Source organism: Mus pahari, chromosome 17 (genome assembly GCF_900095145.1).
Source record: "Mus pahari chromosome 17, PAHARI_EIJ_v1.1, whole genome shotgun sequence".
Classification (NCBI taxonomy): domain Eukaryota; kingdom Metazoa; phylum Chordata; class Mammalia; order Rodentia; family Muridae; genus Mus; species Mus pahari.
In genome coordinates this window covers 40,436,941-40,455,255 of record NC_034606.1, presented here as the reverse complement: position 1 = coordinate 40,455,255, position 18,315 = coordinate 40,436,941, and the positions used below count along the sequence as shown (strand labels likewise).

At 44.6% G+C, this 18,315-nt stretch overlaps 1 protein-coding gene across 1 annotated transcript; it reads right to left on the bottom strand.

Moving 5' to 3' along the window:
• Window positions 1-9,034: 9,034 nt before the first annotated feature.
• Window positions 9,035-12,153, bottom strand: LOC110335194 (lymphocyte antigen 6F-like). The gene is given in 3 exon segments (XM_021217256.1): window positions 9,035-9,252; window positions 10,990-11,106; window positions 12,084-12,153. Coding segments are annotated over 3 exon segments (405 nt in total).
• Window positions 12,154-18,315: the final 6,162 nt, after the last annotated feature.

Sequence of the window (18,315 nt, the reverse complement as noted above, 5' to 3'; positions counted from 1 at the left end):
CAACCCATCTAGAGTAAGTATCTAGAAACACTAGAAGGTATTTTTATCCATATTTTCCTGGCTTAACTTCTGTAAAATCGACCTCCCAATATACTCCAGGTCGTTCTCCCCTAGGTCTTTTGCCCTGTTTACTCTTGGTCACATAAGCATTCACTTGCCGACATACCTTCCACTATTCTACTATCTATCTGGCCCAAAACCTGAGGTCCATTATATATACTTTAGGTCCCTTAACTGCTTAGACAAGCTTTTTATCCCATAAATAAGTCCATCTGCGCATTTGGCCTAGTACGTCTTTTGCTTTCTTTATGGGGAGTATAGGTTTTCCTTCTTGTGTGCACCTTTGTCCTTCCTTCTCCAGGTAATAGTTGGAGGGTGGCTAGCAATCTGAGTCCTTTCTTCTTCTGTCTATTTCAAGAGAGGCCATCCCTTAGTCCAGTCCCATCCCCCAGTGGGTGTCTCTTACAGGCCCATACTTGGATAGATTCCTGCATAGCCTCTTCTTGAGGCACTTGATCTATCTGCCTGGTTATTGCCAAGGGCCACTGAGTCTCTTCCCTTCTGATTTCCTGGGCAGTGAATAATACTCACAGTTGCCAGTTTCATCAGGGCATCTGAGAGATCCAAGATTTCCTGCTTGTTTTTTATTTCTTTTCCCTCTGATGAGAGCAGTCCTCTCTCCTGGTATACCAAACCCTGGACATGGGCTGTGGCAAAGGCATGACTGCTATCCAAGTAGATGTTCATTTTCTTCCTGGCCACAGATTCCAAGTCTTTGGTGAGGTCAATTAGTTCTGCTTTCTGGGCCAATGTGCAGTGGATAGAGGTTCAGCCCAGATGACATTTGCGCCGTCCACCACTGCAGCACCAGCTTGACTCTGATCTTCATGGAGAAAACTGCTCCAGTCTGTAAAACAGGCAGCCTCGGATCCCAGCAGGGAACATTCTGAGGGGTCTTTCCATCCAACGGTGAAGTACTGCTTTCTTTCTTTCTTTCTTTCTTTCTTTCTTTCTTTCTTTCTTTCTTTCTTTCTTTCTTTCTTTCTTNCTTCCTTCCTTCCTTCCTTCCTTCCTTCCTTCCTTCCTTCCTTCCTTCCTTTCTTTCTTTCTTTCTTTCTTTCTTTCTTTCTTTCTTTCTTTCTTTCTTTTTGTTTGTCAAGACAGGGTTTCTCTGTGTAGACCTGGCTGTCCTGCAACTCCCTCTGTAGACCGTCGAACTCAGAAATTCACCTGCCTCTACCTCCCAAGTGCTGGGATTAAAGGCGTGTGCCACCACTGCCTGGCAAGGTGAAGTATTCTTGACTTCGGAGTGCCTGTAGCAGGCAGAAAAAAAGCATGTTTCAAGCCTAAGATCATGTACCAAATTCTGAAAGGTTCCAAAGAACTTAACAGAGGCTCAGCTTGAGGCACAGTAGGGTGGATGTCAGTCACTCGGTGGTTTACCTCCACTAAATCCCAGGCTGGGAAGTAATCATTAGTGCCCAGCTTCTTAACTGCCAGAAGGGGTGAGTTCGAGGGCAAACAGAACTTATGCAACACCCGAAGCTGGAGGAGATTGGAGATGTGTGGCTCAATTTCTTTATGTGCCTCTGGAGACATAGGGTATTTTCTGAACAACTCTGGGGTAGCTTGCACCTTGAGTTCTACCACAACAGGGGGATGATATTTTGCTTTGTCCATCCCCACCGTTTCCAAAAAGACTGAAGGGAATGTTTCCAACCACCAAGTCAAGTACTGGTCCTGAGTAAAGGTGGTTTTAAATAATTTATACTCAATGTTTCCAACCACCAAGTCAAGTACTGGTCCTGAGTAAAGGTGGTTTTAAATAATTTATACTCATCATCTAGTCTGGTAGTCAGAACAAGTATGGACTCTCCTTTGGGGCCAGTTAGTTGTGGCTTATCATGCAGGAAATGTATCTGGTCCCCCATCTTGAAGAATAAGTCTCACCCCAAGAGAGGGTAGGGACAGTCTGGAATAACCATAAATGAATAGGATCCCTGGACAATCCTAGGTCCCCTGTTCTTCGGGTAGTCCATGAATACATCTTGGTTCCAGTGTCTTCTTGGGCCCAAGATGTTTTTCTTGGAAGAGGGGCCACTGACTTGGTGGAGGACCGAGTGTTGAGTCCCTCTCTCCACCAAGAATTGAATGGGTTTCCCCTCCAGTCTCAGAGTTACCCTGGCTTCTGGAAAGGGGTCTGAACCCTGTCTACTCTAATTACTGTCTTAACCCAGGATAACACCTTCAACATTTGGGGGCACTTTTCCCAAGGCCTGTGATTTCCTGCCCCTGGCTTTCATTTGTTGGGGCACTCTTGGGCCCAGTGGCCACTCTCCTTTCAATATGTGCACTGGTTCTTTTCAAGTGATTTTCTGTCTCTCTTTGGTTGGAGTCTCTTTTCTCTACTTTCCCTAACTACTGTAGGCAAGATTTTCTGTAAATTCCTTTCCTGTCACTTTTCATTCTTTCATGTCCCTTTCATCCCCTTACGTTCTTTCTTTGCTCCTTCTCTTCATCTGTCTCCCTGTTATGGTAGACTTTCTCAGAAAACTACACTAAATCCCTCAATGGCTTGTTCTGTAGTCCCTGTAGCCTCTGAAGCTTTTTCCTGATGTCTGTAGTAGCCTGGTCTATAAAAGCCATAGTCACAATAGCACTGTGCTCCTCCTACTGGGGTCATAGAATGTATATTGATGTAATGCCTCCATGAGCCAGTCTAGAAAGGCTGCTGGTAACTCATCTGGTCCCTGCTTAACCTCAAGTACCTTGGGTTGCTGTATGATTGCCTTTAGACCTGCTAATAGAGCCTGGAGGTAGACCTTTATATGCTCCTTACCTTCTGCCATATTAAAGTCCCAGTCAGGTCTAGTCAGGGGAAACTTGCTGGTTGACAGCCTGGTCAATCCATGGTGCCTCCATGTCTGAGAGGACATTATTTCTGGCCTCTTGCATTATCCTCCCTTGCTCTTTGGTCATGAAGAGCACTCTCATGCACTGTTGAACATCATCCTAGGTTGGCTGATGAGTAAATAAAACACTCCTAAAGAGACTAAACAGCTCCAGGGCTTATCTGAAAGGGGATGGGGGATGTTGGGCCTTCCAGTTGTCCATGCTAGCTGACAAGAAGGCCCAATATTGCATAGACTGATGGCCATCCTCATCTATGGGCCTGTAGGCTCAGAGGGGGCAAGCCATTGTTATCTCATGTAAAGGGGCATTTTTGCTCCGGGTCCCCATGGCTGATCCTTGTTCCAAGGGCCCTCCCCACACACACACACACACTTTGGGGGCCAGAGAAAGAGTGGTTAAAGAAATGCTGTATGAGACTTAAGGGAGATCCTTGAGGAGGTGCCTCAGGGCTATGGTAGGGGCTAAGGGGGTGGAGGATCTATCAGTAACAGATCCACTGTGGAGGAATCCTGAAGGATGTTCTTCTTTACAGACTTGTTGGTCTCTAAGAGGATCTTCTCCTTCATGGCCAGGACCTTTGAGAGAAAAAGGATTTTATTCAAGAGTAGGGTCCTCCATTAGATCCATCCTAGTAACTATATAGGGCATTTCGTCTAGGTGCCAGAGGGATCTTGGCCTGGATTCTCTTTCCTCTACTTCTTCGATTACCTGCAAGTTGAAGGTCCCTATGGGAGATCACCCTTCTCCAAACATGGGTCATTCAGAGGAGCAGAGAGCAACTAACTTGACCTTATTTACTGCTTTTTTTCTTTCTCTTTTTAATTGGATATTTTCTTTATTTAATTCCCTTATCCTTTTCTCCATCCCCCTGTCTCTATGAGGGTGCTCCCCCATCCACACATTCCTATCGTCCCACCCTGGCATTCCCCTACACAGGGGTATCAAACTCCTTCAAACACAAGGGACTCTCCTCCCATGGATGCCAACAAGGATATCCTCTGCCACCTATGTGGCTGGAGCTGTGGGTCCGTCAATGTATACTCTCTGGTTTGTGGTCTTGTCCCAGAGAGCTCTCAAGGGTCTGGCCAGTTGACACTGTTGCTCCCTCCATGGGGCTGCAAAACCCCTCAGTTTCTTCAATCTCTTCTCCAACTCCTCTATCATGGACCCCTGCACTCAGTCAAATGGTTGGCTACAGGCATCTGCCTCTGTATTTATCAGGCTCCAGCAAAGCCTCTCAGGAGACAGCCATGTCAAGCTCCCATCAGCCCAGCTTTTCCTGGCATCCAAAATAGCATCCAGTGCAGTGACTGTATATGGGATGGCTAATATCCACTTATCAGTGAGTGCATACCGTGTGTGTTCTTCTGTGACTGAGTTACCTCACTCAGGATATTTTCAAGTTTCATCCTTTTTCCTGCAAATTTCATGAAGTCTTTGTTTTTAATAGCTGAGTAGTACTCCATTGTGTACCACACTTTCTGTATCCAGTCCTCTGTTGAAGGATAGCTATGTTGTTTCCAGCTTTTGGCTGTTATAAATACAGCTGCTATGAGCATAGTGGAGCATGTGTCCTTACTACATATTGGAGTATCTTCTGGGTATATGTCCAGGAGTGGTAGAGCTGAGTACTCAGGTCATACTATTTCCAATTTTCTGAGGAATCGCCAGACTTATCATCAGAGTGTTTGTACCAACTTGCAATCCCAACAGCAGTGGAATTTTCCTCTTGCTACACATCTTCACCAGCATCAGCTGTCACCTGAGATTTTGGTCTTATCCATTCTGACTGGTGTGATGTGGAATCTCAGGGCTGTTTGGAATTGCAGTTTCCTGATGACTAAGTGTGGGGAGCCACAGCCCTTGGGGCCGCACCCCAACATGGCGCTTACAGGAAGAGAGTTCTTATAATAAACAAGTCCTTATTTGGCTGCTGCTGTTATCCCTGCTGATCATTGGCTGAGCTTGCACACCTGGCAAAGCTATGTTGCCTGGTGTGATTGGTTGGCGTGAATGCATATATATTGGGCTTTTGCCGGGGTTCGGGGAAGATGAAGAGGGAGACGAAGAAAGAAGGTTGCTGAATAAACTGCTGTTAGAAGAACTGGTGGTTGCGTCTTCGTTGCTGGTTGAGGAGGGCGCGACAACTAAGGATGTTGAACATTTCTTTAGGTGCTTCTCTACCCTTTGAGATTCCTCAGTTGAGAATTCTCTGTTTAGTTCTGTTCCCCAATTTTTAGTAGGGTTATTTGATTCTCTAGACTCCAAATTCTTGAATTCTTTGTATATGTTGAATATCGGCCCTCTATCTGATGTAAGATTGGTAAAGATCTTTTCACAATTTGTTGCTTGACATTTTGTCCTACTGACAGTGTGCTTTTCCTTACAGAAGCTTTGCAATTTTATGAGGTTCCAGTGGCCAATTCTTGAACTTGGAGCATAAGCCATTGGTGTTCTGTTCAGGAAAATATCCCCTGTGCCCATGTGTTCAAGACTTTCCCCCACATTGTCTTCTATTAGATTCAGTGTATCTGGTTTTATGTGGAGGTCATTGATCCACTTGGAATTGAGCTTTACAAAGGGGGATAAGAATGGATCAATTTGCATTCTTCTATGTGTTGACTGCCAGTTGAACCAGCACCATTTGCTGAAAAATGCTGTCTTTTTTCCACTGGATGGTTTTAGCTCTTTTGGCAAAGATCAAGTGACCATAGGTGTGTGGGTTCATTTCTGGGTCTTCAGTTCTATTTCATTGATCTCACAGCCTGTCACTGTACCAATACCATGCAGTTTTTATGACTATTTCTCTGTAGTACAGCTTAAGGTCAGGATGGTGATTCCCCCAGAAGTTCTTTCATTGTTGAGAATATTTTTTGCTATCCTGGGTTTTTTTTTGGTTATTCCAAATGCATTTAAGAATTGCTCTTTTTAACTCTATGAAGAACTGAGTTGGAATTTTGATGGGAATTGCATTGAATCTGTAGATTGCTTTTTATTCTATTAATCCTGCCAATCCACGAGCATGGGAGATCTTTCCATATTCTGGGTCTTCTTTGATTTTTTTCTTCAGAGATTTAAAGTTCTTATCATAGAGATCTTACACTTGTTTGGTTAAAGTCACACCAAGATATTTTATGTTGTTTGTGACTATTGTGAAAGGTTTCATTTCCCTAATTTCTTTCTCAACCCATTTATCCTCAGTATAGGAAGGCTCCTGATTTGTTTGAATTAATTTTGTATCTGGCTACATTGCTGAAGTTGTTTATCAACTTCAGTTCTCTGGTGGGATTTTTGGGGTCACTTAAGTATACTATCATATCATCTGCTAAAAGTGATATTTTGACTTCTTCCTTTCCAATTTTTATCTCTTTGACCTCCTTTTGTTGTATAATTGCTCCAGCAAGAATTTCAAGTACTATATTGAATAGATAGGGAGAGATTGGGCAGCCTTGACTAGTCCCTGATTTTAGTGAGATTGCTTCAAGTTTCTCTCCATTTAGTTTGATATTGGCTACTTGTTTGCTGTATATTGCTTTCACTATGTTTAGGTATTGGCCTTGAATTCTTAATCTTTCCAAGACTCTTAACATTAAGGGATGCTGAATTTGGCCAAATGCTTTTTCAGCATCTAATGAAATGATCATGTGTTTTTTTTTGTTTTGTTTTGTTCTGTTTTTTACTTTGAGATTGTTTATGTAGTGGATTACAATGATGGATTTCCATATGTTTAACAATCCCTGAATCCCTGAGATGAAGCCTACTTGATCATGGTGAATTCTCATTTCGATGTATTCTTGGATTCAGTATGGGAGAATTTTATTCAGTATTTTTACATCAATATACATAAGGGAAATTGATCTGAAGTTCTCTTCCTTTGTTGGGTCTTTGTGTAATTTTGGTGTCAGTGTTACTATGGCTTCATAGAATAAGTGGGTAGTATTCCTTCTGTTTCTCATTTGTGGAATAGTTTGAAGTGAATTGGTATTAAGTGTTCTTTGAAGGTCTGATAGAACTCTGCACTAAATCCATCTAGTTCTATGCTTTTTTACTTTTTATTTCTTTTTGGTTGGGAGACTTTTAATGACTGCTTCTACTTCTTTAGGGTTATAGGACTGTTTAGACGGTTTATCTGGTCAGGATTTAACTTCGGTATTTGGTATCTATCTAGAAAATTATCCATTTCATCCAGATTTTCCAGTTTTATTGAACATAGGCCTTTGTAGTAGAATCTGATGATTTTTGAATTTCCTCAGTTTCTGTTGTTACATTTCCCTTTTCATTCTTTGTGAATTTCCCAACATGCACTTCAATTCCACTCATATCCTCATCCCTCCATAATCATTCTATACCCTTACAACCCCCCCCCAAAAAAAACATAAAAATAAAATAAAGAAAAAAATAAAGAAAAACATCTTACCATGGTAGCTGTGGTGTGGCACAGTGTGCTACACAATATACCCCCCCCCCTTTTTCAAACAAATTTACTCAGAGATGATCATTACAATGAGTCATTGCTCTTGTTGGAGACCACAGGCTTCTGCTACACTATCAATACTGGGTTTGTCCCAGATTTCCTCTCTGATGTTTTTGCCCTGTGTCAGGTAGATCTGTAGCTTTGGATCTTCAGAATCAGCACCTTCATGTTCATGAATTGAGTAGATCTTGGGGTGGGAAAACTCTAAGTCCTGAGTGGTAATTGAGTTGGTCATCCCACCAACTCTTCTGTACCCAAACTACCAGCTCTCCTGATTTGCCCAGGTTGGGGTCATGACAGCACTCCTGCCTATGGCAGCTGGCAAGAGTAAGGAGCAGCTCTTCTGTGCTCATGCCATTGGGGCTATCTCTCCTTCAGGGCCTGAGTGCCTCAGGCAGTGAGGCTGTGGGCAGTCTGCCCTTCTAAAACACACAGAAATGGTCAGGGTGGTAGTGAGAACATACCTGCAAACCCAGCACTTGGAATCATAGGCCAAAGGAGACTGCAACAGAATCAAAGCTGAATATGGAAGAAATGTCCAGAATCCCTATGCATGACTCAAGTTTCATGTCCCAACCAACATCTTGGCCACATTCCTGGATCCATACTTGTCCCAAGGAAGAAGGCTGCAGCAAAGAGGGCTTCCCTTGTTAAATGGTAGATCTAACCTAAAGGAACTTCACCTTGACTAAATCTCAGATCCTTAGGAACTCCAAGAGCATGGAGTAATTTTCATAGCAAGCAGGTTTCCAGGGTTATGTCCATATCCATGGATACTCCTGTGATGTTAACTACATAGGTTCTGGTCATCTCTAGGGCAGTAAGATCTCAAGGCCAAAAAGACAGAGCAATGAACGATACCAGAATGTCAATGTGTCAAGTCAGGTCTTCCCAGTGGAGAACTCCAATATAAACTAGGACTCTAGGAGAGTCTGTGTGAGGCTTTGTTCCCTCTGAGACAAGACATGAGCCCCTGAAGGAAATGGCTTCCATCTCTAGAGTAAAAGGATCCAACAGGGCAGCCCCTGCCCACCATTGAGGGCTCATCTCCTGGGTTTCCCAACCACAAGCGAGTGCTTTTTGGAAGTGGGGACCCTCTCATTTCCTCCGGCATCAGTACTGAAGGAAACCTGCCCAAATCAAGTGGTCTCCCTCTCTGAGCTGGCTATCATGATCTAGCTACTATGGCCAGCTGAAAGAGATGTGAACTGGCAGGAATGACTTGGTGGACTCAGTGTAGCAAAAGAAAAACTGAGATCTTGGCTGGGAGAACAAAGGGTTTATTGGACTCAACAGGGGGATATAAAGCCGCATACATGAGACCCCTGCAGGACCTCAGGCACTTATGTGTGGATGGTGATGACTTAATACCTTGGATTTCTGCCTCTACCCTCTGCTAGCTATGGGCCTCCAGGGCCAAGATTAGCAAGCCACAACAAAATGGCATGCTAGGAAATACAGATCTGAAATTCCTAGAGAGGAGTGGGGCACTTACCCAGCAGGGGCTATAAAGTTGAAACAATAAATTCCACACACTACCCACACCTCGGAGCTTCAATATCTCATAATTCATCACTAGAGTGCTACAGGAAGGAGTAGTTGCACATGAGAATAAAATGACAAGGGTAGAGGTTCTTGGAAGGGCCATTACAGCAAGGTCTGCAGGAAGACTGAGCCCAGACTGAACAGAAGCACCCCTGCCATGGTCCAGGTGCTGCCTCCAGTGAAATCTGCTACATTGCAGAGGTCTTTCTTGCAACAAGAAGTGTTCACATTGACGGTAGTATCCAGGAACTCCATATTGTCAAGATTAGCAGGGCAGAAAGGAAAGCAGAGTTTGTTCTTTATTTTCCTTCTTTGATAGTCTGCAAAACATCAGGGAGTGACTCACTTATTATGCAGGGGCAGCAGAGTATCCCAATGTCTGGGCCACATGCCACCAGGCTGAATGGCCCAGACATGTCTCTAAGGCATGTTGAAGCCAGACATGTTAGCTCAGACTTGAAATCCCAGAACTTGGAAGACTGAGGCATGAGAATTTTATGAGTTCAATTCCAAACTGGGCTATATGGGGACTATATCCTTGGGCTATAGTGAGACATTGTCTCAACAAATAAATCAAAAATCAAAACTGTGGGCTGGTAAGGAAGCTTGGTGGATAAAGTGCTTGTGTGCACAAGCATGAGCCCCCATTTCTCATTACTAGAGCACATCAAAATCATGGGCAGGCATGGTGTTCTACTTGTATATCTGTGCTCAGGACACAAGGATTGAGATCCCTGAGGTAAGCTCACAGCCTAGACCAGCTAAATCTGCAAGCTTGGGGTTCAGTGTGAGTCACTACATCAGTAAATAAAATAGTTGTCACAGAAGATACCCTTCAACTTCTGGGTCCCATACACTTGTACCTCCCCAGTGCAGGACATCCACACATGTGTACACATGTGTCCTTATACACAATATGCCAGGGAAGCAGCTCAGTCAGTGAAGTGCTTGCCACATGGAAGTCTAAGGACCCAAGTTCAATCCCCAGCAACCATGTAAAGAGCCAGCCAAGCCTGGGAGTGCTGGTTATGATCACTGTGCTGGGCCAGGAATTGGTAGGTCCTGGGAACTCCCTGCTAACTCCCTCCACTCTACGGGCAACATACTTGGCAAACCCTAGGTTTCAGTGAAATATCTTGTCTCAAAAAATAAGGTGATTGGGACTGGAGTCACGGTTTAGCAATTAAAGCACTTGTTCTTACAGAAGTACAGAGTTTGGTTCCCGGATGCATATCATGGTTTACAACCATTAGTAATTCCAGGTCCAGGAGATCTGAAACTCACTTGCATAGCAAAGTAGACAGTGGCTGAGAAATGAAACTTAAAGATTTTCTATGAGCTTTGTATACATTACATTACATATATTCATACATATGCACCCACATTTACACACACACACACACACACACACACACACACACACACACACACCCCACAAAGACACAACACAATGTAAGATCACCCAGTGGCACAGAAGAAAGGGCAAGCTGCCTCTCAGACTCTTGCAGTTCCCCAGGCAGTTATACCTAAGGGGCCTACTCCAGGAGACAGGCAGGCTGCGGTCAGGAACAGTGGATAGAAGCGCAAGGATGCTCCTGCCTTGTCTATCTGAGGATATGCCTGGAAACTGGCATTTTGGAGGATCTGATTATGTGCTAATGTCTCTTTCTACCAAAATTCCTAAGTCATTCCTTTAGCCTAAACTCCAGATTCCTTCATTATATGCAAAGACTCATTAGCTGCTTCCAGCTCTCCTAGTCTGTCAGTGAGTCAATGAGACCCTAGACAAAACACATGCGTAGGAACATCACTTGAGTGCCCTGGTGACAGAGGAGGAGGATGAACACTGTGCATGCCAGTGGGCAGCCTTGCTTTATGATCCACATCCCAGCACATCCCTGGACCCCAACAACCCCCCACTTTGCAGGAATCCCACTCCAAAGCAAGGAAAGCTCTATTTCAAGGGAGAGGAACCATGGTCCTAAACAAGTGCCCAGATCTGATGTTTTCTCCCAAGCTACCCTCAGCCATCTTTATACAGGCCACAGGGAACTTACCCTCAGTAAATTCTACCTGCTGAGAAATTCAGACTCCATCAGGGTAGGGGCAGGTAACTGATTTGCAGGCAACCCCAAGTGGAACTCCCTGGCAATTATAGCATTCCAGCTCCTCAGCTGAGAAAAAAGCCAATACATGAAGTCTAGTTCATGCCCTTCCTAGCCCAGACCCCTCCTCTCCAAAGTCTTTACTTCCACACAGCCGCTGGCTGCCAGGACAGAGCAAGGACATTATGTCCAGTCACCTCTGCCAAAAGCAAAAGTGAACCCTGAGCCTCCATTGTTCAAGTCTGCTCGGTCCTGCTGCCTCAGCTAGCCAGCCCCACAGCAGAGACCTGCACCCCAAGGGGTACTAGAGGGGAAGTCACCATATTGAGAGGACAAAGGTACCAACTGTCTGCTGAAGAGATGAGTGGGGGTGTAATAGGTAGTGAGGACACCAGATGGGGAAGGTTTTTCTGACCTGTCCCACCCTACACCTGCAGAGCTGGCCCCTGTGTGTTGAAGCATGACAGCACTGAACATCCCAGAGTCAAGCTCAAAGGTCAGACTCACCATGAGTTTTCCTGCAATACACATGTAACTAGAAGTATAGGAGTATCTGAAAGCTCAGACCTCTTAGAATAGGGATGTTCTAGCGTTTGGGCCTCATATGGCATGTGCTGGGCATAAGAAAAAGTAAAATGACAAGACTTAAGGATTCCAAACCCTTGGCTTGGCCGCCAGGTCAGGAAAAGAGGCCTCTGCCAGTTTTTGAGCACACAGGCCAGAGGCCTGATTGGTAGACCAGGGCAGCAGGATTAGAGTCTAAAGGACAGGCTGCTCTGGTGGCCAGGGTTTGTGGCACAGGTAGTAACATTGAAAAGTCCTTCTGGTATGTAGTGATGGTTCCAAGGCATGTGCTGGCAGGTTTACAGACCCAGTACAGCACACAGCACAGGAGGCTTCACCCATCACAAGCCAATTCCCAATCTCCTGATACCAGCACACCTTGGGCACTGGGCACACAATGGAAGCGCAGGTGTACCCACAACCCTGAGGCAGTTTGCCATCTCTATTTTACCCTCCTGCCACTCTCTCATTTTCCATCTCACCTCTTTCTGCACACAGTAGGACCACAAGAAGGATGAGTACACAGGACTTTGTAGTGTGAGAAGTGTCCATCCTTGGAGAAGGGCTGCACAGATAAAACCTTGGAAGTCAAAACCAGTTAATAGACCCCCCAAGTACATCCATGGGCTCTCACAGAGCTCAGGCATCCAACCTTCCCTCCCTCCAGCCCTCCACACAGCTTTCCCCAAGGAATCCATGTCTGCCTACTTCTCTCCCCCACCACCCACCCAGCTTTTCCTTCCTAATCCCACACTCCCACCCACAGCCCTATCCTGAGGGCTCTTCCCTTTGTCACCTCGCAGTGCCCTCCTGACACCAGTCCTTATGTCCTCTCTGACAGGGTTGCAGGAACAGTGGTAAGGTCTGTCAGATGTGGACTAAAGTAAATACTTTAAGCTCCTCCCACTGGCATCCTGAAGAGGGAGGGGTCTCTATACTTACTTCCTCCAGGCCAACACATTTATTGGTTAAGAGTCAGCAAGGTTTATAGCTGTTGAGGAGGGAGGACCACTCAGTTGGGGAGAGACAATGGTGCTGTAAGAATAAGCGAGCAGAGATGGAGGGGCCACAGTTGGCTTGTGCTTGCCCTCAGAAAGCAAAGAAAGGAGGCAACTTGCTCAGCCTTTTCCTAGTTTTTGTTTGTTTTCCCTCATCTTTTTGTTTTTGTCGTTTTGTTTTGGTTTTGGTTTTTCGAGACATATTTGCTCTGTGTAACTTTGGCTGTCCAGGGACTTGCTCTGTATACCAGGCTGGCTGCAACCTATACTTTCAAAGGCGAGTGCTGCAGGATTTTGCCTGTTTCAAATTAGAGGGTATAAGTTGCAGTGGCTCAGAGCCCAGGGCCCTCCGTTTTATAAGCAGGCAAACAACTGACAAGTCCTCTACAGGGTCTTACATTCAAAAAAGTGTGAGTCCTGAGCAAAGAACTTACTGACAACTGGGATGGAAGTTACTAAGCAGTGTCTGATGTGTTTGGGTGATATAAGGGGCTGCAGGTGCTATTAGCATCTGGTAGCTAAGTGTCAGGGGAGTTCTTTTCATGGCACAAGGCTGCTTTTTTGCAGAGGATGAATGACCCAGTGGACCCACTTAGGGTAAGCAAGCTCATCCAGACATTCTCCAAGACTAAGTACCATGTACCAGGTTAAAACAACTTGTGGAGAAGGTGGTGCACAAGCGTGTGCCGGGCTAAAAAGTCAATGTCTGCCGCACTATGGTGGATCCAGGGAAGAGGTACCAGGGAGACAGACCTGGCGTCTACTGGGAGGTAAACGTTACTGAAGTAAGACCTGGAAAATATGGGTATAAATACCTACTGGCTTTTGTGGATACATTCTCAAGATGGGTAGACGCTTTTCCCTGTAAAAATGAGACAGCTCAGATGGTCATCAAGAAGATTATTGAAGAAACTTCCAAGGCTCAGAGTACCAAAAGCCATAGGGTCAGATAATGGCCCTGCCTTTGTTGCCCAAGTAAGTCAGGGGGTGTCCAAGTATTTAAAGGTCAAATGTAAATTACATTGTGTGTACAGACCTCAGAGCTCAGGACAGGTAAAAAGGATAAATAAAACCCTAAAAGAGACCGTGACAAAATTAACCATGGAGACTGGCACAGACTGGGTGGTGCTCCTTCCCCTCGCCCTATTTAAAACCAGAAATGCTCCCTCTTGATTCGGTCTTACTCATTTTGAGATCTTTTATGGGGCTCCTGCACTCCTCGCTGTCTTAAATGATGTGATTGAACCCACATGTTGTTGTAATCATGATCTGTATGCTAGGTTAAAAGGCTTGCAGGTGGTGCAGAAGGATGCCTGGTCACAACTGGCTGCAGTGAATGAGCTGGGTACCCCAAAGACATCTCACCAGTTCCAGTTGGAGATCTGGTCTACGTGCACCAGCGTCCTGCCCAGACCCTCGAGCCTCGCCGGAAGGGTCCCTACCTAGTCCTGCTTACTCTCCTTTCTTATCCTGCTTCTGCTCTTTATCTTTGGCCCATGCATCCTTAATCACATAAGTACAGTACAAGTTTAGATGCTCAGACAACAATATCAGCAGCTGCAGCAAAGTGAAACATCATTTCAAGATTGAAATTCACCAGAGAAAAGGGGGGGGGGACATAGAATCCAAAATAAATTCAAGACCACTCAGCCCCTTCCAGCTCTGAAGGAATTTTCCAAACTATATACTAGCAGGACAAGTGCAGAGCCAGAGAAGGAAGCTGGCCGACCAAACAATGGTGAGAAAAAAACCACGAGGGCAGGTAGAGTGAGGGACTAGGCCAAAGGTGGTCACCCTATGCAAACCAGCCAATGCCTGAAAGCGTTACTTGTTACACCAATTAGAATAAGCCAGCTAGCCTTGTTGCCTAAATTTGCCCCTTACAAGGTATAAAAAGTGTGTTCTGTGTTTGTTCGAGGTCTCTCCTCTTGCCTGCATGCTTAGAGGGGTCCCCAATGTGTTGAATCAATAAAAAAAGACCTCTTGCAGTTTGCAGCAATGTCGGTCTCTGTGGTCTTTATGAGTGAGGGTCTTTTGGTGAACTCCAACAACCCATTCCAAGTGTAATGCACTTTGCTTCTGCAGCTGTTCTGCCTGTCTGGGTTGCTCTGAGGTGAGAAGCTACAAGTCTCTGGTTTTGCACCTCATAGTAAACCAGCAAGAGGCTAGATAAAGTAAGCCTTTGTTCTGTCTTGCAGGAATCACTCACATTGTAAGAAGATCTGTGAAAATTAAAGAGACTCAGTGGTTATGAGCATTGTCTGTTTTCCAGAAGACAAGCATTTGATTCCCAGTACCTACCTTGTGGCTCACAACCATTTGCAACTACAGCTCCAGGGGCTTCGATACTCTTTATTTCTGGTCTTCAGGGGCACTGCAGGCTCATGGTGCCCAGGCATAAATATAGGCAATCTGTTCCTGGCCCATTGCCCCAAACAACAACAACAAAACAAAACAAACAAACAAACAACAACAACAAAGACCTGACAGGTGTTTATGAGAACTTGCTTAAAGATTTTGTGTTTTGTAAGATGTTTGCTAATAGTTTCCACTATGTCAGTCAGACTTTTAGACACCTAAGAAACTGAAGCAAAGCCCATTAATATATCAACTTCCCACACTCAACTCTTGTAAAGTCACCTCTGTAGTATGGTCAGATTCGACAGAGTTCTGGCTGAAGCTTAAGAGGTGATTTATTTGAACACACTGTCAGATCAGATTTTCAGAACCGATTGTCAGAGCTATAGGAAAATTAATTTTGATAGATTACTACACATGTACAAAGTATGGTCACTCTTACCTGGTCTGTTCACGACAGAAAATAAACTGGGTTTTCAAAAATGAGTGAGGAGGAGCAGGGGGAGGGGGAGGAGGAAGAGGAGGAGGAGGAGGAGGAGGAGGAGGAGGAGGAGGAGGAGGAGGGAAACAAGTTATCAAAATCAAGAATCAGATATCCCAGTTGTAGTAGGTTTGTCATTGTGGGTGTGAGCTTTAAGACCCTTATCCCAGCTGCCTGGAAGCCAGTCTTCTCCTAGTGCCCTTCAGATGAAGATGTAGAACTCTGAACTCCTCCTGCACCATGCCTGCCTGGAAGCTGCCATGTTCCTGCCTTGATGATAATGGACTGAACTTCTGAACCTGTAAGCCAGACCCAATTAAATGCTGTCCTTTATCATGGTGTCTGTTCACAGCAGCACAACACTAAGACAGAAGTTGGTACCAGGGACTGGGGTATTGATGTGATAGGCCTGACCATGCTTTTGTTTGGAGGAATGTGGATTTTAGGACTTTGGATTTGGGAAGCAGTAGAATGCTTTAAGTGGGACTTAATGGACTATACTATCATGAATATGATAGACTTTGTTTCTGAGGGTGATTTGAACTGTGGAAGCCTGGTTCTAGAGGCTACACAGGGGAATTTTAATATGTGGCCTAGAGACTGTTTTGTAGTATTTTGGTGACAAATGTGGCTGTTCTTTAGCCTTGTTTGAAGAGTCTACCTGAGACTAAGATAAAGAGATTTATCTTAATTGCATTGGCGAAAGAAGTCTCAAAAAAAGCCCAACGCAGACTTTGTTCTCTGGTTAAGTGTCACGAAGAGCTTTTTGGACAAGTGTAGCAAACTTAAAAAAGAAAAATATAAAATGTGTGGCTCAAGTAATAAAGAGGCACCAGGAAGTGAAATGCATGTGAATCAAGTTTGTGTTCAAGGAGATTAAGAGATTAAGGGAGTGGTGACTTTGGGGCAAGATCCCACCCAGCTAAGCTTATTGTTTATGCATTTGCTATTGAACATGGAATAATTATATTAGGCATGATTACTTGGTTTTTGTTTCCACTTGAACTTTTTTTTTTTTAAAAAAAACATGTTTTATATGCATTTTTAAAAGATGTATTTATTTATTTATTTCACGCATGTGAGTACATTGTCTCTGTCTTTAGACACACCAGAAGAGGGCATCTGATCCTTGTTACAGAAGGTTGTGAGCCACCATGTGGTTGCTGAGAATTGAACTCAGGACAGAGCAGTCAGTGCTCTTAAGCACTGAGCCATTTCTCCAGCCCTTCACTTGGACTTTTAATCAGGAGTGAATTACAATCCAGAAATGAAAGACACAAGCTCTTGACATGGATCTTGAGGAACAGAGGCCATGAAAAGCTTAGACCCAGGCAAGGTGGTACACACCTTTCATCTCAGGAGACTGAGGCAAGCAGATCTCTCAATTCAAGGCCAGCCTGGGACAGAGTAAATTCTGGGTGAAGAAAACTTAAGTCCAGGCTTGGTGACATAAATCTTTAATCCCAGCATTCAGGAGACAGCTACACAGATCTCTGAGTTCAAGGTCAATCTACAGAGCAATTTCTAGGACAGCCAAACTTAGGCAGTGAAGGAGTTGGAAAACAGAAAGCTGGTAATAGAACAAGGGGCCTATGTTCCAGTCCCAGCAAGCAGCAGAACTCTGCAGCTTTGGCCATGTATCTATCTGGCTTTAAAGTCAAGAGCAGAAGGGAGTACTGGGAAGTCTTTTGGGAAGTGTTTTCTGAGAGCACAAAGAGCCTCATGCTGCAGCTGTACTTGGTAATGTGTAAAAATAACCCAAGTGATACTGGTTTTGAAGGTATGAAGGGGTGATGAAGAGCAGTTGAGGCTTGGCATTGAGAGAGGCCAGGGAAGGCCATTGGTGAAGGTGTAGTCTCAGGTGCAGTTGATGACTCAGGACTGAAGGGGTCATGCAAAGGATTTGAGGCTTGGCACATATGAGATGCTATTGGTGAAGCCTAGTTGGAGTGGAACACCCCAGTGTATAGGAGATGTCAGTACCATGGGATGATCACCAAGAATAGTAGCAGCAGTGGAGTGAATAAACCTGAGCTTAGACTGTTACAGAGGGCAGAGCTGGAAAAGTGACATCAGCCTTTTGGAGAAGTCCAGAAGATCCTGTGTGTATCCCAGACATTGGAACAAGAAACAGTGAAGCTGAAGTTGACTTGGAGACCCTAAGATATTAAAGATGCTAGAGATGTGGTATATCTGCTGAAGAAAGCTACTAACAGAGTGGAGCCAGTCCAGGAGAAACAACTTTGCTGCAGTCAACAAAGGTGAAAAATGAGTGGAGATCTGAAGATAACTTTGACATCAGACAGGGAGATGCAGAGTTTGTAGTTGGCCCATCTGGTTTTCTGTCTTGCTTTGGGGATTTCAGTTAAATGATGGTATGAATCTTAGAAGAGACTTTGAACTTTGGACTTTTAACATTATTGAGACTGCTGTAGACTGTGAGGACTTTGGAAATTGAACTAAATGTACTTTTTTTTATTATGCTATGGCCAGGTATGGCCCCCATAGACTCATGTGTTTGAACAATCCTGTGTATCCAAGGAGTGGAATGTGGTGATTTGAATATGGGAGGTTCAGGCAGTGGCACTCTATGAGGAGGTTTGGCCTTGTTGGAGAAGGTGTGTCACTGTGGCTGTGGGCTTTAAAAACCTTATCCTAGCTGCCTGGAAGACAGTCTTCTTCTAGCAGTCTTCAGTTGAAGATGTAGAACTCTCATCTTTTCCTGCACTATGCCTGCCAGGAAGCTGCCATGTTCCCACTTTGATGATAATGGACTGAACCTCTGAACATGTAAGCCAGCCACAATTATATGCTGTCCTTTTAAGAAAAAAAAAAGAATCAGAAATCCCAATTTTGACTGGGTACAGTGACACATGC